At 49.1% G+C, this 23,624-nt stretch overlaps 1 protein-coding gene across 1 annotated transcript; it reads right to left on the reverse strand.

Moving 5' to 3' along the window:
* Window positions 1–23: 23 nt before the first annotated feature.
* EXOSC5 (exosome component 5) lies at window positions 24–23,531 on the reverse strand. The gene is made up of 6 exons (XM_020810861.3): window positions 23,358–23,531; window positions 21,920–22,033; window positions 18,848–18,969; window positions 13,514–13,654; window positions 8,460–8,549; window positions 24–575 (listed from the first exon to the last, which is right to left on the reverse strand). The coding sequence occupies exons 1-6, from the start codon at window positions 23,467–23,469 to the stop codon at window positions 483–485; spliced, it is 672 nt and encodes a 223-aa protein (XP_020666520.3). The 5' UTR covers window positions 23,470–23,531; the 3' UTR covers window positions 24–482.
* Between the last annotated feature and the right edge of the window lie 93 nt (window positions 23,532–23,624).

The following is a 23,624-nucleotide window of genomic DNA, read 5'->3' on the forward strand; positions in this document are numbered from 1 at the left end:
AGATGAAAAGAGAGGAAATGAACTTTAAACGATTACCCGACGACTATTTCAGGCCGAAGACATCAGAAAGGAACATCTGCAGTGAGAACAAGGCCAGAGATGAGATCGTCCACTGATGAGACAGACGGTTTGTGCAGATGATTTTTGTTGGGAGTTCAAAAAAAGAGAGAGAGAAATAAACTATGTACAGCCATGATAACAAAAATGGAAGATCCATACATTAAGAGGAGGGAGGGAGTGTACGTCTCCTGGCACTCAGGGGCAGCTGGCAGTGCCCAAGGTGTGGTGGCTCGCTGGCAGAGCACCCGGCTGCTTGGACATCATGCAATACGGACCCACAACAGGTGTTGCTTTCCGAAATCAGAACGGTCCAACCGCACCCCCCCCCCTTGTCCTTTGGAGAGAAGGAGGTGCCCGAAGGAGGAAAGGGGGGTGTTCCCGTCCCCCTATCACCAGCCAGTCTCTCCTGCTCCCGATCGGGGTCACCACTTGGAGTATTTCCTGCGAGCGGAATCGCGGTAGAATTGGAAAAGGGTGTCGGCGGCTCGCTGCGAGGCGGCAACACACTGCTGGAGCTGCAGAGAGAGAGAGAGAAAGGAAAGGAGAGGCCGTTATACACGGAGGCTCTCAATAGGGGGGGAGAGCCCAACTCTTAGGCAGAAGGAGGCCACGGCCCCAAATTTATTTTAATTTATTTATTTTAAATCCTTCTAGTTCACTTTTCTCCCCAAGGTGACAGATTCCAGATGTCACGGAAAAGCAGAAAATGGTTAACTACGGTAGGACTTCTGTATCCGCAGAGGACTGGTTCCAAGCTCCCCCCTGCAGTTGCTGAAAACAGTGGATAGTAGCAAACTATACATAGCATGGTAAAAGACAATATCCAGAAATATGTATTTTCACGATGTATTACTTGAAGTGGTCCCTAGAGGGAGCCAGAGGCCATGCTGTATATTCTTCAACAAGACTACATCTGATGGTTGTTGTGGGTTTTTCGGGCTCTTTGGCCGTGTTCTGACAGTTGTTCTTCCTTGGGAAGAACAACTGTCAGAACACGGCCAAACAGCCCGAAAAACCCACAACAACCGTTAGATCCCGGCCATGAAAGCCTTCGCGAATACAAGACTACATCTCTTTCTCCCTCTAGTGGCCACTTTTGGTAAATACATCCTGAAAATCCATATTTCTAGTTTGCTTGTAATATTTTCAGACTGCGGATACGTGAAGACGTGGACATGGGGGGTCCCCTACAGTGTTTATTATGACCGTGCATTGATCACAGTGGAAAGGAGAGATGCCCCTTGTCAAATTCAAGGTCTTGGGTGCCAAAACGGACTGTCCTAGGGCACAATGCCCCTATCCTTCAGTATGGAGAAAGAGAAAAGAAACAAAAAAGGGCCAGCTTGGAAAGGTGACACAGGAAGGGAGGAAGAGGCAGGCCAGACTTTTATCGCTTATCGAAGGGATAAGCAATGAAAGACTTCCGCTCCAAACAGATGTGGGGGGGGGAGAAAAGAAAAAGGTTGGACGCAAGAAGCTGGCCATCCACCCCCTCTCAACCACCCACCAGCTACAGTACTTCGGGTCAATTAAAACCAACGTGCTGCCTTTTCCTGCTGCCTCTGTGAAGCCAAGGGGCAAGCAAAGAGCAAGCGAACTTTCCCCCTTTCTTCCTTATGTCTTAATGAGTCCATTTATATGCAAGGGGGAGCTCCCAAACTTGTCAAAGAGAAAGAGAAAGACGCACACAGAGTGTTCAGCAACTCGTCTGTCGCAGACAAGCCACCCGGCGAGGACTGTCAAGAGCTATCAGGCCCGCTTAGGTCTTTCTCAACTCAATTACGACCTCCGGACTGGCGGGGGCCGGTGCCAGCCCGGGCCAAGCCAAGCCACCGTGCGCCGGGAGGGGGGGGCAGAGTCCAGCTACGGCTTCGCAGGCAGACAGCCGCCCGGCCGACTTCCCTCGCCACCACTGGCAACACCGAAGGCGGCGTGCAGACAGACGGCGACAAATCGGGAATCCGAGTTCTGCCCTCCGGCCTCATCCAGCGTTGCATCCGTTTTCCAACCGATGCGGAGAACAGGATGCGCCGAGCCGGGCTACGCCGGGAGCCATAAAGGCCCGTTCGCACCCTCGCCATGTTCTGCCCGTTTGTTTTTTCTTATTTATTTTTTTAAGGCCACGATGACAAAGGGCAGCTGTTCTCGGAAAGCCTCCCTTCCTTGGGGAGAGGTAAAGAATTTGCCCCTTGCCCGTTCGTTGTGTTCAGAGCCTTTCCGTAAAAATTTTGATCCGAGAACTATCCAGCCACGAGGTGACCAGCAGACCAGGACTGATGCTCAAGAAAGAGTGAAAACCTGCATTAAGGCAACCGAAATTCGACACAAAGGCAAGGGAAATCAGGCTGGGTTGAATCATCTCTCTCTCTCTCTCTCTCTCTCCACGCCTTGATTTATTTTGCACCCTCCTTTTGCAAAGGGCTATGCTGGGGGGAATCGGTTTTGTGCTACATTTTTTTCACACTTTGTGTGATTTGTCCCTAATTGCGGCACCTTGCAACCACACACGCAACGGGCGGGAAGCCTCCACAGCCCTGTCGGTTTGAAGGCTTCAGCTGCTGTTCCCTTACACGCTTTCAAGCAAGGCGGACTTGACTTTTTAAAATGGATCTAAATTTTTTTAAAAAAAATCACTTACAATTTAAATTGTCATTTAAATCACAATTTAAATCAATATGATTTACGATTTTATCTCCCCTACTTTCAAGCCTCTCTTAGCAACTATCAGACCCAGAAACCTGATTTTTTTCCCTCCTGCCGCAAAAAGGGGAAATTAGTTTCTGAACTGGAAAACACAAAAGAGGCAGACGTTTTAAAGAAGGTAAACCTTCTGCCTTCCCCAGGACACCTGCGATACTAAGCTTTAAGGAGCAGAAAGATCATGCTTAAGGCCTTTTTTTCTACACAGATCCCAGATTAAGAATTCCCGAGTCCATCTAAACTTACTAATTAACTTATTTTATTTAAAATATAAACCTCAAGGCTTGGGACTTGAAAATGAGGAGGCATGGACTGGAAGCAAAGGGCGATGTAATATTAGCAACGGAAGATAAGGAGATGAATCCTCTTTCTCTCTCTCTAGTCCTTAAATCTAGCCATCGCACGGCTTGCCAATGAAAAGCAAAACAGACTCGGACCGACCAGCTTGCTAAGAGTTCGTTCAACAGCCATTATCTGGGAAATTCAAAAGGGTGGTTTTCATTTCCTCCCTGGCCTCCTTCAGATGGCTTGTCAAGATTTCCCGGGGGCTGGGGACGGGCTGAGACGCCAGTCCAAAGGAAGACAAGGAGGAGCGACAGATAAGGTTACCAGCCGAGAGAATTAAGTCGGGATGAGGGTTCTTCGTTTAAAATATGGATCCTCATAGTCTGGCTGCATTCCTGCCAACGGCGCCTGACTTTTCAAAAGATGCACCAGGCGTGACTTTGGCGAACCCCCTTGAGGGGTCCTGGTGGCGATGCTTTTTGCACTTCTTCAAGACGCAACTGGAGGAGGGATTATCGAGAACTTAAGAAGAGGTGTTCAGCCTCAGAATAACGGGCTATATAGTGGCACAGCGCATGCCCTCCTCGCGGAAGTTTCTCATTTAATTAATACTCAGCCTCTCTCTAAACTTGAGCCGGTGGTGAGCACAGATAAATGACCGGAAGCTGGTGGACTGCAACTCACAGACACACACTATGTCTTCCAGTCCACCTTTTGAACCAGGAATGGTCTCCAGACGTATTCAATGACAGTCCTACACCCCTTCCCATCTCTGCTGGCTGGGGACGGTGGGAGCTGTAGTTCAGCATCTCCAGAAGGTGCCGAGTCAGGAAAGGCTGGGAGCCCTAACAGTCAATGGGAGAAACAACTCTGGCAGAATTGATCCGTTCAAATCCTTCCTGACAGACTGCTTTTCAACGAGAATGCTGGCCAAGCGAAGTCCTTTACTGTCTTATTTTGGAAGTTTGAGGTTCTTTCTAGACCAAACAGCAAACGAACAAGTCTTCGGTTGAAATCCTGTTCGTGGGGGTAAGCCAAATCGTAACTTCCCATCTGTTCCTCCAGGGTAGACACATCCCCCTGCTGTAGTCTTGGGGGGGGAGGACCCACGGTCGCTTGCTGGGTTGATGGGGACCCACGTTTGCCCTTAAGAATCACAGCAGGGAGGAGTGGATGGAAAATTGCATCTCGGTTTCCACTCAAAGCAGGATTTCAGCTTCTCGCTCTCTCTCTCTCCATAGTTTCCCACAGATCTAAGAGAAACTCATTTACAGTGGCGCCTCGCTAGACAATGATAATCCATTCCACTGAAATCGCTGCTTAGCAAAATCATTGTCTAGTGAAAAGCATTTCCCTATTGGAATGCATTGAAACCTGTTTAATGCGTTCCAATGGGGAAGAATCGTCGTTGTCTAGCGAAGATCGGTCACAGGAAAGCCGCTTTGCGAACCGCCGATCAGCTGTTTAAATAGCTGTCTTGCGAAGCTCAGGTCCCAAAAACACTCGTTTTGTGAGCGCGGAGGGAGCTGTCAAAATTGTCTAGTGAAAATCGGTTTGCAAAGGAGAGACAAAACACTGTCTAGCAAAATTCCCCCATAGGAATCACTGTTTTGCGAATCACTGTAGTGATCACAAAAAGTCAATGTCTAGCAAAAAAACTGTCATGCGGGGTAACTGTCTAGTGAGGCACCACTGTACTCGTTTCGTGGGGCAGAAAGCCACAGCTTTAAGAGATGTTTTCTTCCAAAATACTGCTGGACGGAGAGCACCGCACAGCAACAGCCTGCACGATTTAAGAGACACCCCGTCCCCCCCTCCAAGCCATGGCTCTTGTCCATGTGCGTTACTTGCTGAGGTTCACATCGCTACGGCAGCCTCTCCCCTCCTTTCCTTTCCGGGTTGAGGGCTTTTCTGTTCCCCACTCCCACCCCCAAATCACTCAGCAAGTAAATTTAAAAGCTCTGCTCCGGAGGACTGATGGAGGAAAACTTTGCAAGCAGTGGGGGTGGGCGAGGAGGAAGAAGGATGGAAAGGCCACCCCTTCGGAGCTGCCACCTGGGGGGTTTAAGGGGTGGGGAGGGATTGCCAGCTTGCAAAAAAATAAGAAACAGCCCACTCCCGTTGCTCCCCACCCAGTGGGTTTCCAAAGGCAGTCCCAGTGTTTAAAGGCAGCAGAGGCTGTGGGTGAGTTCACACTGGAGATGGAGGTAAATCATACTTATTTATTGTCTGGGCTCCCACCGCCTCCTGCTCTCGGCAAGAGAGCAAATGGCCTCCCATTAGGGCATGTGACAGTGGTGAATGGATGCCAGCTCTGTGGGCCATCCATCGCCACTCTCCACCTCCCGAGAGGTGTTGGAGGGGAGGCCGGGAAGAAGGTAGGGGGAGGGAAGGAGCAATACTAGAATTGGGGGTTTATCTGCTTGCACAAGGTCACGCCGGTAGAAGACAGCGGCTTGGACGCCCTTATAGCCCATGGATTTTGGGATGTCCCCCCCCCTCACCACCAGAGAAACCGCAAAGAGAAGAGTCTGAACTGTAAATTGCAGCTTGCCCACACTCTTGCATTTCCGATCCCCATGGACGGGTGTGAAAGCTGGACAAGAAAGAAAGCTGGCAGGAGAAGGAGGAAAAAACACACTGATCTGTTTGAAAAGTGGTGCCGGGGAAGAGTTTTGGGGACAGCCTGGATGGCTAGAAAGACAAACAAGGGGGGGTCCTACATCCAATCAAGGCTGAACCATCTCCGGAGGCAAAAAAATGTGGAAGCTGAGGCTTGTCCTACTTTGGGCACCTCAAGAGAAGGCAGGATTCTCTGGCAAAGACAATAATGCTGGGAAAAGCAGAACGCAGCAGGAAAAGAGGAAGACCCAATACGAGATGGACTGCATGCCTAAAGGAAACCACAGGCTTGAGTTTAGAAGAGCTGAACAATGGAGTTGAAGGCAGGACATTTTGAAGAAGACTCATACATTGGGTTGCCGTAAGTCAGAAGTAACTTGATAGTGCGCAGTAACAACCCCCTGATCAATAGCAAAGAATGGGCTAGTGAAACCAACAAGACTATGACGATATGCTATGGACAGAAGCAGCCTTCAAATACATGCATATGTCGTTTCTTCGCTTGCACATGCTTTCTCCCATCCACGTGAACACCTGGCTTTGCTTTACGAAACACGTGAAGCCACCTCCGCCTCTTCAGGACGACATCCCTTCTCAGTCCTGCCTTCCCAACTAGCCGGCGACCACCCCAGGGTGACGCTGGCTCACAGGGCGCGATGTGTAAGGAAGCCGATGAATAACCCGCCGCCCACGGCTGTGTTATAATTACCTTCCGCTTCCCTTGTTCTTTCGTGAAAGGAACACGCAGGGCAGAGACGTCTCATCACACACGCAACCGACCAACCTGGGGCTCCCAGATGTGCAGGCTACGACCTCCGCCACCCGCAGGCAGGCACAGAAAGGCAGGCCCTGTGGGTCCGGGAGGGCGGGAGGCAGAAGCCGTCGCACATCTGGAAGGCGCTGGGTTGACACCGGTCACAACAAACCTCAAGAAGGCTGAACCCCTTGTTCTTGTTTCAAAAAAGGATTGCCACTTTCCTTTTCTCTTAAACCTGTAAACCCATTAGAATTCGTCACGAAACCAAAGACCTCCCCCCCACCTCCCGACAGAAACACTTGTTTAATTAATGGCGCCTGGCTGCCACCTCCATTCAATAGGACATAAGCGTTCGCAAGCGGTCCGTTAGCGCAGGACGGGCTCGGCGTTCCGAGCCATTTGCCAAAGATGCGGCAACGGTAATGAGAAACAACACCGCCACCTCCGGCCGGAATATTAAGAAGCTTTGCCAAACGGAGTCTGTTTCTCCTGGGTCGGTGGTGGTAGGATGATGACGATGAATCCCACTCCTCTCCCCCTGCGGCAAAACCAGCGAGAGGAATAGACGTGCCTGGGGATGGATGCTCAGGCCGACTCATGCCGATAACGCCCGACGACGTGACCGGCTGAAGTCTCGTACCAAAACGGGCGGGAGCCATTTGGGCTGCACCGATGGAGAATACTGAGATGCTTTGGTGACCCAACTCACATCGGTGTGTTGGAAGACAGGGGGTAGAAAACAGCACAGCATTTGCCCAGAAGGGATCGAACCCCGGAAGCAGTCATCACCGTGCGCAGACGAAGGGGTACCAGACGTGAGAAATGTCCTTTAAATGAATTCCGACACCGTCGACAGCCATAATGGAGTCAGCTGGAGCCTCTACAGCTGCCGTTGATGTTTCTGGTCCATCCTCTCGCTGGGGAAAAGGCGGTTGATTTCCCTAAGACTGCCACTTCCTACTGTCAGTTCTAGTCACTGCAGCTTCCCCTTTTGGTTGGGGGGGGGGATTAAAAAACTACAAGACATAATAAAAAGCCCTACGGACAGCTGCTCTCACTGGCAAGGGTAAAGACAGGGCCTGGACCCCCGAGAGGTGCTGAGATGGGGTATTTCATCCAGGCCTCTGTTTCCGTGGTAACCACACACACCTCAGGATGTTGTGCACCCTGCCACTGGGAAGAGGGGAGGGAAATCACGCAGAGTTAATATCCTCTGCATTTCAAACCCAACTTTGGAGAAAGGCGAAGAGAAGCGCCACCCAATAAATTAAATGACTTAGATAGGAATTCAATGTCTGCCTCTGGCAGAATGGCTTTTGTGCAGAAATCTACCTGCCTCAGGCAGGAGGGCTTTCCAGCAAGATGCCTAGGAACAGCCAAGAATGGGTCCTCACAATCGCTGACTGGACTCTCTTAAAAAATATTCCCTGATGTATTGCATTAATTTGATTTTCTGCCTAACTTAGCAAAACGGCTCTTTTCCCCTTCACATCTGTGGACCCCAGAGTTTACTTATTTATTTAAAATAGGTTCAACCCACCTTAAAAAGGACCCAAGGCAGCTCACAACAATCAAAAGACACTACTTAAGATCAACAACAATGAGGAGACAATACTAAAAGGAACAATGAGTACAATAGCATAAAAAAAAAAACATGATCAGCACCAAAAGCATATTCGAAGCACTAAAGCACCACCCATCCACTCAAAAACCCCAATCAGGCAGCCCATCCTTGAGGGAAACCTTGCCTGAAAAGAAAGGTCTTTGCCTGCTTGAGGAAGGACAGCCAAGATGGGGCCAGCCTGGCCTCCAGTGGCAGGGAGTTCCAAAGTCTGGGAGCAGCCGCAGAGAAGGCCCTCTCCCGTGTGTTAAATCCAAGACACCATATATGTTTTCCCAGATGTAGCGAATTGCCTCTGAAAGGTTATCCGAGGTGGACTTTGAAGCATATCACCACTCCAAAGGTAAACATCGGCCCAAATTTCGAGTTCCGAGAGGTTTGATACACCCACTGTGAGCCAGGCCATACACTCACCTGTTCCACTGAACACGTCCCTTTTGTGGTCGACATTAAGACCTTCTTCTCGGCACTGTCAATGGCAAAGGTCAGGACAGCATGAGCTTCCTGCAACAAGGGAGAAAGACGGTCAGGATCCCCTTGAGGTCATCTAGCTGTGCCCACTACAGCCCCTGTAAGCACCAGAGGAGTTACAAAATTAACAAACTAAGGGCAGGAGCTGGCATTCCTAAGACTCTGGAACAGAGCCAGGGCTTCCAAGAGGCTGAGGAATAATTAAGAATCGGCAAAAGAGAAAGGCTGGTAATCTATTATTATGTTTCAGGGTCTTTCCTTTTATATCTTCATTTCCAAGCTGGAAATTCAGCAGGAATCTAAAATAGCCAGAAAGATGATCTCCAGAACCCTGGTGGGTTCAGAAGGCATTCTCCAGTCCCGAGAGACGATGGTAACTTGCTCTGTACGGAGGACTTGGAACAGCATCTAGTGTGGCTGAGGAGGCCAATTCGAGAGTGACAATCCCTTCCATGCGGAAGACAAACACAATCTGTCCCCTGCCCAGCTCCCTGGTTTTGCTGCTTTTGGGACTGCCTCTTGACTTCGGCCTGCTGGACAAGGGTCTCTTCAAATTGGGAGAGGCCGGGATGCAACGCCTGCCTCCAGGCTGAACACTCAGAGGTCAGGGTCTCCCATCTGTTGAGATCCATTCCTAAGGCCTTCAGATCCCGCCTGCAGATCTCCTTGTATCACAGCTGTGGTCTCCCTCTGGGGCGATTTCCCTGCACTAATTCTCCATACAGGAGATCTTTTGGAATCCAGCCATTCCCACGACATGCCCAAGCCAACGTAGACATCGCAGTTTCAGTAATGTATACATGCTAAAAATTCCAGCTCGTTCTAGGACTACTCTATTTGGAACTTTGTCCTGCCAGGTGATACCCAGGATGCGTTGGAGACAACGCACGTGGAAGTTATTCAGCTTCCTCTCCTGCCGTGCCCAAAGGGTCCAGGACTCACTGCAGTACAGGAGTGTGCTCAGGACACAGGCTCTATAGACCTGGTGGGTATGAACTTGCCAAGATGGTAAGAAACTGTACAACAGAGTTGCACCAAAAGATACCACCTAGCCTTCTTTCCAACTCACACTGCAGGTACTGATCACCCAATGTTTCCACCCTACACACCTGCTTAGATCTAAGTGCTGACTTGGGCGGACAGCAAACCCCCTTAAAAAACAAAACACCCAAAACCAAAACTTAAAGAGTAGTTTTTAAAAGTTTTAAAGTTTCCACTAGAGGGCGCATGGGCACTTTGCCAGTAAAAAAATTACATTTTTTTTTAAAGAAAAAAATTGTTGTGGGAGGGAGAGAAATGACGGATGGGCTCCAAGATGCGCAAATGGATTTGCTCTTTCCATGGACTTCTGGAAGCAGCCGATGCCAGCAAGATCAACGACGAAGACCTGAAGAAGTGTTACGGACGATGGCCAGATCTTTACTTTTTCATCCTCCGTCAAGGCTTTTCAGAAAGATGCCATCCTCTGCAATAGCCTTCTAACTGGTCCAACACTTTCCTCAAAAATATCCACTTGGCACCTGCATTGTTTCTGCTCGGTCATCTAGGGAAGAATATTTTACTCTCCTGGGCCGTCTGTTCAATTTTCTGCTCTCTGAATCTTGCTGATTCAATCGGATATGGTTGTTTAAGTTCTGCTGTCTTCCTGCCGCTGTTTTAATGTTCAGTGATTTAGCATACTTTAGCTTCTGCTTCGGAACCGCTGATTTACTGAGTTTGTTCGTGAGCTGTTTCTATGACTCAAGGCATGTTAAGCCTTGGGAGAAGACGACGGGGGTGATAGGATAATACTTTTTAAGTCCTTGAAAGGCTGTCATTCAGAGGAAGGGCAGGATCTGTTCTCAGTCATCCCAGAGAGCAAGACACACAACAATGGGCTCAAGTTACAGGTGGCCAAATTTCGGCTGAATATCAGGAAAAACTTCCTAATTGTTAGAGCAGTACAACAACGGAGCCCATGAATTTGGGAGGTGCTGAGCACTCCAACACTGGAGATATTCAAGAGAAACTTGAGAGACAACAACCTGGCAGATATCCTTTAACTTGTATTCCTGCACTGAGCAGGGGGGTTGGATTGGATGGCCTTACAGGCCCCTTCCAATGTCACTATTCTACGATTCTATGACTGCTTTTACTTTGTAACCTATCTGAAGTATGAATCAATTTATGAACAAGAAGCACCGGGAAAGGGCTGTGTGTACCTATCATCTGTTTCAAGGAAATCACCTAAAATAATTAGATTCATCATTAACCATCTGGTTTATGACCAAAATCAAGGGGACAAAGGACATCGTTATTATTTAAAAGTATTCCTTAATTGCAATATAAAGGTCTGGCCTTAGGCAGGTATTAATTGTCCCAAGACAGCCCTAAAGAGATTTTTCAGTCACGTTTCCCTGTGAACAGAATTCCAGAAGGTGCAACTCTGGATCCATTTACATTTGGAACCAATTTACCCGGGGCACGTGTCTTCAAAACGCAGAGCAAATTATTCATCAAATTAAGTCTGGCATATAATTAGTTTCACCTTCTGCATTTTAGCCAGGCAGTCTCGGCGAGGCAAATCCTAAAACCATTTGTTCGTTATATAACACAGAGATGAAAAGTATCCAGAGTTTTCAAACCTGCCTATTTTGGGGGTGGGGGAGAAAATTCTACATGCCTATTCTATGCTCTTTGCATCGTCGTATCTCCCTACCCCTGAAATAACTAGGGATGCGGTTTCAGGATGCAGGACACGCAGTCAAGTTGCGCTTAAGTTGCACCAGTGACTCAATTTAGGGTGTGTGTTTTTAACTCAGAACCTGCCAATCCTTCCCTTTTTTCCTGGGGAAAAAAGCTTATTTTTAATAGGGATTCAGACTTGGGGTTGGAACTGGGTACCAAAGATTCAGAACCCAAAAACTTGCCAACATCCTTGAAAAATAACCAACGTTCCCACGGACTCAGAATCTTACAAGTGAGATAGGCTGTCTTTTGCTTCAAGTAGGGGAGGGTTCCGAAAAGTTGACCGGCGACACAACATGCTAGATAAGATGACTGGACTTTGCTGAATCCACACATGCCTTGCCTACCAGGCAAGGTGTAGAAAAAAATCTGGACGCACAGTTCGCTGTGGGGGGGGGGGGGAAGCTTCCCGGGAAGGTAACTGCTCTTGGCACGCAGTAGAGAGTCCAGAGGGAGAGTGAGCCAAACTGCAGTTGATTGAAGAGCATCCGAGGTGGAACAGGCAGATGGCGATGGATGGGATCCAGCAGCCAATAAATAAGCAAAACCATTAGGGAAAGGCGGCGGGGGGGGGGGGGGGAGAGACAGGGGACGAAGCGGCCAGAGAGGAAGAGAGACTGTTCTGCCAGGCCGCAAGAAGGTGGATCTTCAGCAGAGCCGAGAAAGGTGCGCCGATGGGCTTACATCCGTTTTGCTATGCCTGAGACTGGATGACGCCCGGACGGAGCACAGATCTGCTAGAACAGTGGTTCTTAACGTGGGCGATAATGCCCCCCAGGGGGCGATTTCATTTTTCAGGGGGGCGGTAGAACGAAAAGGGGCGGTGTGGGGGCGCTGGAGAAGGGGGCGGTAGGGGGGCGCTGGAGCAAGCCAAACCAGTGAAGATGGCTGCAGCCTTTTTACAGTGTGCATGAATATATATTTTCCTCCAATTTTAATTTAGTTTCAGACTTTTTGTCTTGAACTTTTTAGTTCCTGCATTTGTTTTTATGCCCTTTTCATATTTCTTTTTGCGTCTTAAAATTCACTTGCAACTAAATCATTAAATGTTACTTTTTTGGGGGCATTTCATTTTCTTGGAATTTAATTTTGCTTTCAGGGGTCATTGGATTTAAGTGTCTTAAATAAATAAATAAATAAATAAACAAACAAACAAACAAACAAATAAATAAATAAATAAATAAAAAGATATCACCGGGGGGAGGGGGGCGATGATAACTTCCTCAATGGCTCAAGGGGGCGTTTCTTTCAAAAAGGTTAAGAACCACTGTGCTAGAACACGAACCTTTGTTGTCGTTGAGTCATGTCCGACTCTGCACAACCCCATGGACCAGAGCACGCCAGGCCCTCCACGGCCTCCCGGAGTGTTTCGAATACGAACACACCCAATAGCAAAACAGATCCAGGAAGGCCACGGGTCCTTTCCCTGCCTGGTGGGAACCAGAAGACCCCGGGGTGAACGATTCCAGTACCCCAGCTTTCCAAATGCACTCCAGAGGCCATCAGCCCTGTGGGCAGGGGACGATGGGAAGGTTTATAGAACAGATCCAGAGCACATTTCTTGGGGGACGACTGGCAGGAGACAGAAAGAACCCTGGAGGTTCCAGATCTTCCCCTATTTCGCTTTTACTTTTTAGGCTTAAGGTGAGAATGACACCCCCCGCACGGACCTACTGCATTTCCCCGAAAATAAGACAGGGTCTTATATTAATTTTGGCTCCCAAAAACACCTTAGGGCTTATTATGCTTTATTTTTTCATGACACATACAGTCCTGTCCTCTTCTTCAAGTTGCTGCACAAGGGTGGAGGGCAGGGTTTCACTTCACTGGGGTTTATTTTTGGGGTAGGGTTTATATGACGAGCATCCTGAAAAATCCTACTAGGGCTTATTTTCAGGTTGGGTCTTATTTTCGGGGAAACGGGGTATTTCAGCAGCCCCTGGACCATCTTCAGCAGCCCCTGGACCATCCCCGCTGGGGGGGAAAAAGCCCAAACTACACACTTCAACAATAACAAAATAATGGCTGGTCCTTGATTCTTCCAAGAGCATGGGTTCTATTTATTACAAAAAGCTTTGTTCTCCCCCCCCCAACTCCATATTGTTTCACCCCCCAAAAGAGGTGGGTGGATTATGGAACAAGCAGTCGCTATGCCTGGTCTGGTTTAATTTTGGGTTGCCTGTGCATCATGGGGCAAGTTCAGGGGTGGGGGTGGAAAGAAGTCTCCAAATTCAGAGTTGCACCCCGCCGTGAATAACCAAGGTATTTACCTTTTCCTGCTTTGTGGTGGGATCCAGGATGATTTTTCCGTCCACATCCAAGGCGCACGTGACCCCACAGAACAAGCAGCTCATGGGCAGCCCGGCATCCATTAGAGCCACGCAGGTGGCGTTCAAGCAGCTGGCTAACAGCTGGGAGGGTAAGAGGCTTTTATTAAGGAAAGAAGAAAGGAGACATTTGGAAGGGGCCGCGCTGGCTGCTCGGCCGCCAGCTGTAGAGAGGTGCTGGCCGGGCAAGCGGGAGGTTGCATTAGCAGTGGCGCTCAGCACAACGCAGCTCGGCGAGGGCTTCGAGAAAGGCCATTAGCAATCTCACATGATCAGAGAATCAATGGCGAGATTCTCCGAAGCACCGCCAGGATGTTCAGTCAATCAGACCCCACTGCTCGGAAAGGAGGGGAAAGAAGCACAGATTAGGAGTCTAGAAAATAAGCCCAGGGTGGTTCTATTCTGATCATCCTCACTGGACCCCCCCCCCAACAAAGAGGGGAAGGGGAGACTAAAACAGATACGCTCATCTCCTACGCAGAGCAAAGGGGCTTTCCTCTGCTTTTGGAAGCTAAGCAGGTTCAGACCTGGTTGGAATGTGGATGGGAAGCCATGGGGGGGGGCAGGGATTCCCAACCTAGGGCAGCCCAGGTGTTCTTGCGCTGCAATTCCCAGAAGCCTTCGCCACCAGCTGTGCTGGCCTGGGGTTCTGGGATGTGCAGTCCAAGAAAACATCTGGAGTGAACCAAGATGGGGAACCCTGGGGATCTTCAGGAAGAGTCCCACCTGAAGCCTTTGGCTGTCATGCTCCTCAACTCAAAAAGAAGCAAACTGCCCTAATGCAGCCTGGGGAGTCACAAGGGCTCCACGGGAGTGGCAGTTCTTTGGGAGGAGCCCTCTAGAGCACCTGAGGAAGAGCAAAACTACCGCTCCCACAAATCTGTGCATGTTCGATCTGAGGAACAACAGGACAGTCTTCTCTGTCTGGAACTGAGAACCATCTCCTAGAATTCTATCTCAGGAAATTCTCAGTGAATTTTGAGAGATCAAGTCCAACCCCCCCCCCCCAAAAGTGCCATGCCTAGAGCCGTCTGACTGCCTCTTTCCCTCACTTCAGCAGAATCTGCACCTCAGGCCTCAACATACATGTAGTGCGAGAAAAGTATAAGAACTCCCACCTGCAAGACCATAAAAGCCAGCCATTTATCCAAAGGCAGGACCTGACTGTAACACCCCGCTTCTATACCGAGGGAAGTTATCAGTTGAATTAGGAAGGGCAGACCAGAGCAATGTGCCCACACCGGTGGGGGGGGGGAAGGGGGAGATGAAGGGTGTGATGATGGGGGGGCAGGAAGCTGCAAAGGGGGTGTGTGTGGAGAGAAGAAGGGCTCACCAACGGAACGAGCAACCAGTGGGGGAAACCACAAAGCAGTTTCAAATCAAAAGTGAAAAAAAATATATTTTTTGCTCTGGCGTGGGAACAAGCCACTACCTGGAGAGAATTTAGAGTCTAGCCAGCTTAGTGTAAATGATGTTTTACGTAGACAAAGCAGACCAGGAGGAAATCTGCCGTCTAAAGTGTTGGGAACTTCCGCCTTTGAAGGACTTCAAGAAAAAGACCGGAGAAGGGATTTGTAAGCGAAGGATTTTTAAGGAAGGCAGTTCCGTTTGGTGACACAAAGTCACTCGAAACACCCACTGCCGACCGCCCAAACCGAGCAAAGAGTAGCCAAGGGACACCCAAGAGAGGGTGGAAGGCAGATGGGAGAGAGAAAAAGTTCCACCAAATCCGCCCAAATCCTCGTTTTTTATTTCCGATCTGAGAGGAAGCCTTCAACCCAGTGGATCAACGGGAGGAGGCTCTGCCAGGCTGCCTCTTGCTTGAGGTCAGAAAGAAAAGTTTTTAAAAAGAGAGAATAATAAGAAAAAAAAGAAGACAGATGACAATGAGGATGATGATTTAAGTCAGGCAGAAAATCCGAAGTGCCTTGCTCCTGGCGCTCGGCATTTCCAGGTTAATCAGCCACCATCAGCAGGACGCTCAGCAGATGGAAAGGGGGACGTCAACTCTCTCGTTATCCTCGGCTGATAAGCAGCGATGGCAGGCCGAGGGAGAGGAGACACACTGGCAGGCAGGCGCTGTTTAAGCCGTGGGCCGCGAGGCAGGGTGCTTGAAATAGCTATTCCGCGTGGAAGGGAAGCAACGCGCACGAAGGAGGAGAGCTTCAGCATGGGCGCCAAAACACCCCGAGAAGGGAGACCCCCCCCTTTTAATGGGACAAACCAACTGATGTGGCCTCCCCACATCAGACTTCCACTCTGCAACACAAGATGAATGAATCTGTCTTTCCATCTATCCATCCATCCACTTATAGCACTGACCAGAGCTAAGGTCACTCTGAGATGCAGCAATGACAAAAAAAAACATACAAGGCTGCAAAGTGGTTAAAAGTCCAAATTAAAATTAAAACTAACATTGCATTTAAAAAAAACGGTGGTAGTTTAAAGATGATAGGCCCGCAATCTCAGCCGGCTATTCAGATGGAATAATTTGGAAAACTTGCTGGAAGAATAGTTTCGAGGGCTCATGGAATCGTGAAGTCGCCAGAGAGGGGGCTAGGCAAATTTCAGGGGGCAGCTCATTCCAGAGCTGAGCAGCAACCAGCGAGAAGGGCCCGGTTCCTTATTTTCTCCCCCTGGGCCTCACCTCAAGGCTAACACTCTCAGCTGCCCAGCCAGGGACGTACAGACGGAGAGTAGACATTCTGCCATGGACTGAGGTCCCAAACCTAGACAATCGTAACAATCTGCCCCCTGACGGTGTCCTGCAAGAGAGCAACTCAACAGCAGGGTGTGTAGGTGCTGGACTGACTTTTCTACCCAGCCTGCAGCTGGCACTTGGGAGATGAACCGCCAGGAACTTACATTAACAGAGCATGACTGATTTTCCAACACGGGGGTTCTGCCTCTCCCTATCAGAGCTGAACCGGCCACAAACTCAACCTCGCTTCAAGAGAAAAAGAGGATGATGCTCTCAAAACAAGAGTGGAATCCTTGCTCTGAACCAACTCCACATTCAGATTTCATAAAACCACCCAGAAATGCTACACCGAATCTCAGCCAGAAACATCCACGCCATGGGTTGGCAGAGCAACATAAATAAAACATTCGCAGCTCCAGAACCAGGAGGAAATCTTCTCCCATGCTATTTATGACCCCATGGCCTACTTGTGGAGGAGGGGCATCCATCCAAGTATTTCCCCCCCCCCAGTTCTGTTCCAAGAGATCTCCCAAGTACCGGGCAAAAGATATTTCAAATGAATAAAGAAGTATGTTACGCTGCTGATCTGCAGAGCCGAGATCTCGCCAGTTCCCATGATCAAGTACAGATTGAGAAGAATGGGACACCAGGAGGGATTCCAAACAGCTCAAGTCATCGCGTCTTCCTCTTCCCCTACTCACTTCTACACACACATTTCCCTAATCCTGATAGCATTTTCCACAAATCTCCTGTTCTTTACGTAACTATGCGGGAAAGGGCTTCATACACCATTTAGACGAGGTTCTGCAAAAATTAGCTCAGTTACTCTAAAATCTAACCCACTTTAAGCTGCATTACACAGAGATGGGGAGGCAGAGAGAGAGAGCTAGCTGCTGGAGGATGATGGTTTATGAAGGAAATGCATGCCCATTTCCCCATTGGAAGCATCCATCATTCCATCACCCCACACTTCCACCTCCAGAAGGAATTGCTGCAGTTAGACAGGAAACATCTTTCTGCAGAAACCAGACAGAAAATAATTTTTCTTTTTCGCTCTCTGCTATTTATTAACGGTTCTGGGTTTGTATGAATGCTATGAGGATCACTGCTAGCAAGAGCAGCCGCCCCTAAGCAAACACAGAGCGCCTCAAATAAAAGCCACACAGCTCAGCACGGCCACAGGTAAACCTTTCCCTCCTTCTTCCTGTATCTCCTTTCTGCACAGTGTCCACGGTTTCTAGCTTCCGGCGTGGTTTCTATCTACATTCAGCATCCTCACCATGCCAGCAGCAGCTGCAATATTGCCAACTTGAGCCTTGTAGCAGGGTGGTTCAATCGCAGTACTGCAGTGAAGACTCTGCTCATAACCGCCATCTGCTCCTGGCCTCAAGTTGCCAGTGGAGGTTGCCTCAACCTCCCATCCTTCCAAAGTTGGTAAACTGAGTACCCAACTTGCTGGGGGCGAGGGGCAATGTGTAGCCTGCATGATTACATTGTGCACCACCCAAAGAGAGAGATTTAAGCACTATGAGATGGCATATGAGCGGCACACTCCGCTTTGCTTTCTCTCCACGGCTCTGTTTTAGTTAACAGCAGACTTTCGCTTTGGAATGAGCTGGTAGGAAGATTTCCTTGCCGTTACACTGCCGCGTGTACAATATTTCTCTTTCTTCCTTGCAAAATTCCATCAGCAGCCTCAGCAGCCGTTAGCCCCTCTGACTAATCCTAACCCCCAGAGAGAGATGATGGAATTCCCCCCTGGAATTAATTCTCCCTCTTCCTTAAAATGGCATGATGGATGGGAGGGTTGGGGGGGGACTGATGGGGATTACGCCAGAAGGCGAATGAGCAATGGCTCCCCCCCCCCATCCCAGCCAGGTTGCAAAAGGCGTTTCAAGAAAGAGAGATAAGGAAGGGACTTTTTTCCTGGTGTCAGCCCTTGTTTCCCCCCGAGCTGATTGGGAGCCAAAACGGGGGTTCAATCCACCCTCGGTGACTCCAAGGCACAGCTTTGCAAAACTAGCAACTGATTAAGGTACATCTTTGGGAATCTAACATGAAAACGGACGCCGCTCAACAGGAAATTGCTTGTCCGACCCGAGTGATTTCTGTCCGTCCGATGGCCTTTCTGCCACCGTGTACTGCAGAGATAAAACCGGCTTCCTGAGGACCGAGCCGCAGAGCGGAAAACCACTTCTGGCGCTCTGCTGCCACCTGCCGGCTCCCATCGAGTGCTCGGTTCCAGCTCCTTTATTCCGACTTGGAATATCTGGGGGAAAACGGGCAGGAGAACAGAAGCCGCTCTTTCTAAGAGGCAGCAAAGGAAGGAGGCTCTTTCAGGCTCACACACACGCCGCTCCTTGGCTGGCAACATAAATGAGGGCCTGGTTGCAAAGACACCGCTGGACAGAAAGGGAGAGCTCAGGGGCTAAGGTCTCTCTGACTTTGAAGCCAGAGGTTGGGAGTTCGATTCCCCACTAGTGCCTCTCTTGACAGGGGCTGGAGGATCCATCCAGCGCTACAGTTCTAAAATCGCGATGATGATGACAGATATCTCCCTCCCACTAAAAGGATACAGAGCCTGCATCTGTCACGACCTGCAGCACAACCGTAATTGACGAACGCGGGTGCAAATTGCCTAGGATCACGGCCTCGCACGTCTTCTTGATCATCTGCTCTCGGCTTCTTTCGTAGACACCTGGGTGGGGGGGAGGGAGAAACAGGCAGAACATGAGAGAAACTGAGGCACAAAGCAATCAACTTTGTAAACAGGGACTCTCTTACTGGATTGAACCGAGATTCATGTGATCTACTGCTCAGTTTCCAAAGTGGTCCCTAAAATGATGTGTCCCTCTTCCCCGCTGGCTCTTTTCGGTTTGGAGTCTCCAGAGGTTTCATGCTGCTATGCTTTTTGCCTAGAAAAGTACTGTGTGTAGAGATTGCGATGGCCTGTCTCCCTTGAGTTAACAGCAGCAGACGGCCAGAAGGGCAGTTTAGACGTCTGGAAGAACTCAGTGGTCAAGCTTTCCCTGGACGGCCAAAGGGTTCAGCCTGGCCCTTCGCCCACACGGTTCACTGCAGCCTCCTTTATGCCGATATTAAGGGCCCAAAGGGTATGCCATCCGGGGCAGGCACTGTTCTACTGGAACTCTTGACGAGCGCCCACCCATGGTCCAGGCAACAGTGAATCCTAGCCCAGTGGCTCCAACTCAAATGCGGTTACCCCATTGATTCCAGAAGCGAAATGAGCAACCAACGCTCAGATCTCTTCTGGACATTATCGAGCAAAGGTAGAACTAAGCAAGCTTCCAGGTTTCACGGAGCGCTTTAACACCCGCCGAAGACTTCTGCAATGCCACAAAACTGACCCTGTAAGAAGACAGCAGCATGACAGGGGCTGGATTCAATGATCCATAGAGTCTCTTCCAGCTCTGCTGTTCTATGATCATCATCATCATTTCAGAAAGCACTTGGACTAAGCACGCAGGGCTTGAAGGAATGCACGCACTCCAAAACATTCTTCGTTCTGCTGTTAATAGCCACAAAGCCAGTAATTAGGATCAGCAGCGTTTTCTTCTTAGAAAGATTGGCGGTGGGTGGAAAGACTCTTGTTTGCACAGAAATAAAAAGAAGTACTTTTGTTGGTTAATTTCATTATTCACGGCAAAGCCATCTCATTCCGGCTCCGGTTTAGGGGCACGGAAAATCTCAGCAGGAGGGGGAAAAAAGAAATATCTCTTTTGTTTCCCCCTGATGGCAGCATTTATTTATTTATTTGCAAGCTCCCTGCCAGCAGGAACAAGATATCCAGATGGCATCTCTGCAGGCTTCCACACGCCCACCTCCTGGTTACAGAAATAGTAGATCAGCTCACCTTTTGATTATATACTCTATAAGTTTTTGTTTTCTGCGGAGGAGAAAATGGGTTAATTTACATTTGAATAGGATGGAGATTTAAGGGCTATATTTATTTATTTATTGGATTTCTATCCCACCCATCTAGACCAAAGGTCTACTCTGGGTGGTTTACAAATTTAAAAAAAACAAAAAACGTATTATAGATCCAAGGTGGTGAAAGTATAAGAAATTAAGATGTGGCAGGAGGGAAAGCTTGCCCCAATAGCCAGGCTTTTCCTTGAAAACACTCAGAGAGGGAGCCAGGCAGACCTCTACTGGCAGGTTGTTCCAAAGGCGAGGGGCCACTGCCGAAAAGGCCCTATTCCTCATTTTTTGCTTCTGGACCTCCCTCGGCGTTAGGCCCCTCAGCCGCCTGGCCTGAACGAGTGACTCTGGCAGAACTGCATGGGAGAAGGCGCTCTGCCAGATATTGAGGTCCTAAACCATTTAGAGCTTTACATATAAAGCCCAGGAGAATACCGTGGTCGACGGTACCAAAGGCTGATGAGATATGGAGGAGGACGAGCAGAGACATTTTGCCCCTTGGCCTCCCTCAGTAGGTCATCAAACAGGGTGACCAATGCCGTTTCTGTGCCACGGCGCGGCCTGAAGCCCAACTGGAATGGATCTTGCCCTCCTGGACAGATCCATTAATTATTGCCGTAGCCCATTCGGATGTTCTAGGCCTGGCTGCTTTGATGAGCCAGGCCAGGCAAGGGTCAAGGGAGGACGTGGTGGAGCGACAACGGTCAAGCACTCTGTCCACCATGTCTGACGTCACAGGCTGAAAGTGGTTAAGTCTCATCGGGCAAGACGGAGTGCTGGACGTCTCTGCTTGATCCGTTGTTTTCAAATACAGTGGTGCCTCGCTAGACATTTACCCCGCATCACAGTGTTTTCACTAGACATTGACTTTTTACGATCGCTAAAGCGATTCGCAAAACAGTGATTTCTATGGGGGAACTTTGCTGGACAATGTTTGGTCCCTGCTTCGCAAACCAATTTTCGCTAGACAACGATTTTGACAGCTCCCTCCGCACTCACAACACGGGTGTTTTTGGGACCTAAGCTTCGCAAGACAGCAATTTAAACAGCTGATTGGTGGTTCGCAAAGCGGCTTTCCTATGGCCGATCTTCGCTAGACAACGATGATTCTTCCCCATTGGAACGCATTAAACAGGTTTCAGTGCATTCCAATGGGGAAATGCTTTTCACTAGACAATGATTTCAGCAATTTCAGTGGAACTGATTCTCATCGTCTAGCGAGGCACCACTGTAGGGGGTAAGATCCCAGTGCATGGCCTTTGGGTGGGAAAGACAAGCCCAGGACTTCTGACAGCTGAGTGCATATCGGCATGCAGTTCGTATGACAGCAAATCAGGATTCCGAAGAGTCCCGATTTACTGCAATCCCCCAATCAACCTCTTCATCATCTTAGAATCACAGAGCTGGAAACGACCCAACCGAACTCCCAACTTCTGGGTCTGCAAGCAGAGACCTCAACCACTGAGCAACCCAGTAATTCTTTAAAATAAACAGCTCTGCAGTTCTAAGATGATGGCGATGACTCACAGAGACAAACATTAAAAAGCAAACAGATGTGCCGCAACATCACTTTAAACCCAACATGAAAAATTCCCAGAATGCCCCAGGCAGGACTCGTGGTGGTCCAAAAAAGGGAAAGCTTCCCAAACCAATTGGATAAATTGGATACTAGGATAAATCTTTTTCTAAACACATGAAGGCCATACCTGGTAGGCCCACTTTGGGCCTCAGCAGAACTTCCAAGGTCGCTTTATCATAGATCTCTTTGCTCACTTTGACCTCCGAAGGCCCATACACGCCAGCTGTCACTGAGGTGTCACCTGAAAAGAAGAGGTAAACAGAAACACAACAGGCATCATTGATTTATTTAGGCTTAATCTTAACTCCCGCCAACCTAGTGGTTCGAAAGCATGCAAATGCAAGTAGATAAATAGGGACCACCTCGGTGGGAAGGTAACAGCGTTCCGTGTCTATGTCGCACTGGCCATGTGACCACGGAAGATTGTCTTCGGACAAAATGCTGGCTCTATGGCTTGGAAATGGGGATGAGCGCCACCCCCTAGAGTCGGACACGACTAGACTAAATGTCAAGGGGAGCCTTTACCTTTACTTAGCAAGGAAGAGGAAAGCGATGACAAACCTAGACAGCATCTTAAAAATCAGAGACATCACCTTGCCAACAAAAGTCCGCATAGTCAAAGCTATGGTTTCCCACAAAAGTTCAGATTTAAACTGGGAGCTCCAAAAACTCGTAAACAGGATACACATCCCTCCCGCTGGGTCCCAGAGAGATGGGAAAGATGTATGAAAGAAAACACCGTGAAATGAAATTCGTAATGGCCTCGCACTATGCTGGAAGGCCTGACTTCCCCTACTAGTGCTTTCTTCAGGAAAATGAAAAGACTGATCCTATTGACATTTATTCCCATCTTGGTAAGAAGAGTATATCGTAGACCAGCCCTGGAACGTTGCCCTTCAACGAGGCAAGCCGGTGTCCTCCCTATCCCTGTCACAACAGCTCTTTGTATCTAGGACTGCATTTTATCGCACCTTTACCCCTAACTCCTGACATAACGAGACCGGAATGAAAATATTCAAGGGATGCTTATGAATAACAGAAGACCTAAACCACAGCTCAGATAAAGTAATATTTTGGAAGACGAGTGTAACAGCAGGGAAGGTGTATTTTAATAGCAACTTCAGACCAGTTAAAAAAAGAAATAATAAGGCACAGCATAGATACTACACCTATACTTAGGTTTTTTTTTGTTAAAACTTGCATCTATTATATAATACCAGTCAATGTTTTTTTTTTAAATTTTGATTGACTGCGCTTGGTATTTGTGAATAATAGTAATAATATATCAGAACTGCAGAGCTGGAAGGGCCCCTCAAGTCCAGCCCCTGTTAAGGGAGGCCCAGTGGGGGAATCGAACCCCGAACCTCTGGCTCCGCAGTCAAGAGACCTCAGCTACTAACATACCCACTGATCGGAAAATTTAGCTGCAGGACGGGCAACCCCAGACTAAAAGGGAAGCCAGAGCCGAAGGGGACCTTAGCAATCCTGCCAGTGCTTGGTGGGGATAAATATTTAGGCAGGGGGGAGGTCGAGGAGGGGGCGGAGAGGTAAAAGCCACTGCTGACCCTGCACCCACGAGGCGGATCCATCAGGCCGGGAGAGCAAACCCTGCTCGCACAGGATGCGTCGCAACGAAGGCAGATCCCCAGAATCGAACCTTTTCTGCTCGCCCTCCATCCTCGAGCGCCGACTCTCCACGTGGGCTCCCCCCAGGGGACTTCCGCATCCGGGAAACACAAACACAGAAAACAGCTGGGACACCCCTCAGCCTATCCGCGACGTCCGGCTGACGAAGCCCCGCCTCTTCTGAGAAGCGACCGTCCCCCCTCCGG

Source organism: Pogona vitticeps, chromosome 9, assembly GCF_051106095.1.
Source record: "Pogona vitticeps strain Pit_001003342236 chromosome 9, PviZW2.1, whole genome shotgun sequence".
Taxonomy (NCBI): domain Eukaryota; kingdom Metazoa; phylum Chordata; class Lepidosauria; order Squamata; family Agamidae; genus Pogona; species Pogona vitticeps.

Excerpts from the sequence above, each read along its gene's own strand:
- EXOSC5 (XM_020810861.3), bottom strand. The coding sequence starts at position 23,469 with ATGGAGGGCGAGCAGAAAAGGTTCGATTCTGGGGATCTGCCTTCGTTG. Across the intron at positions 13,655-18,847 it reads TCGTGACAGATGCAGGCTCT|CTGTTAGCCAGCTGCTTGAA; the intron begins GTATCCTTTTAG and ends TTACCCTCCCAG. Across the intron at positions 8,550-13,513 it reads CCACCACAAAGCAGGAAAAG|GAAGCTCATGCTGTCCTGAC; the intron begins GTAAATACCTTG and ends CCCTTGTTGCAG.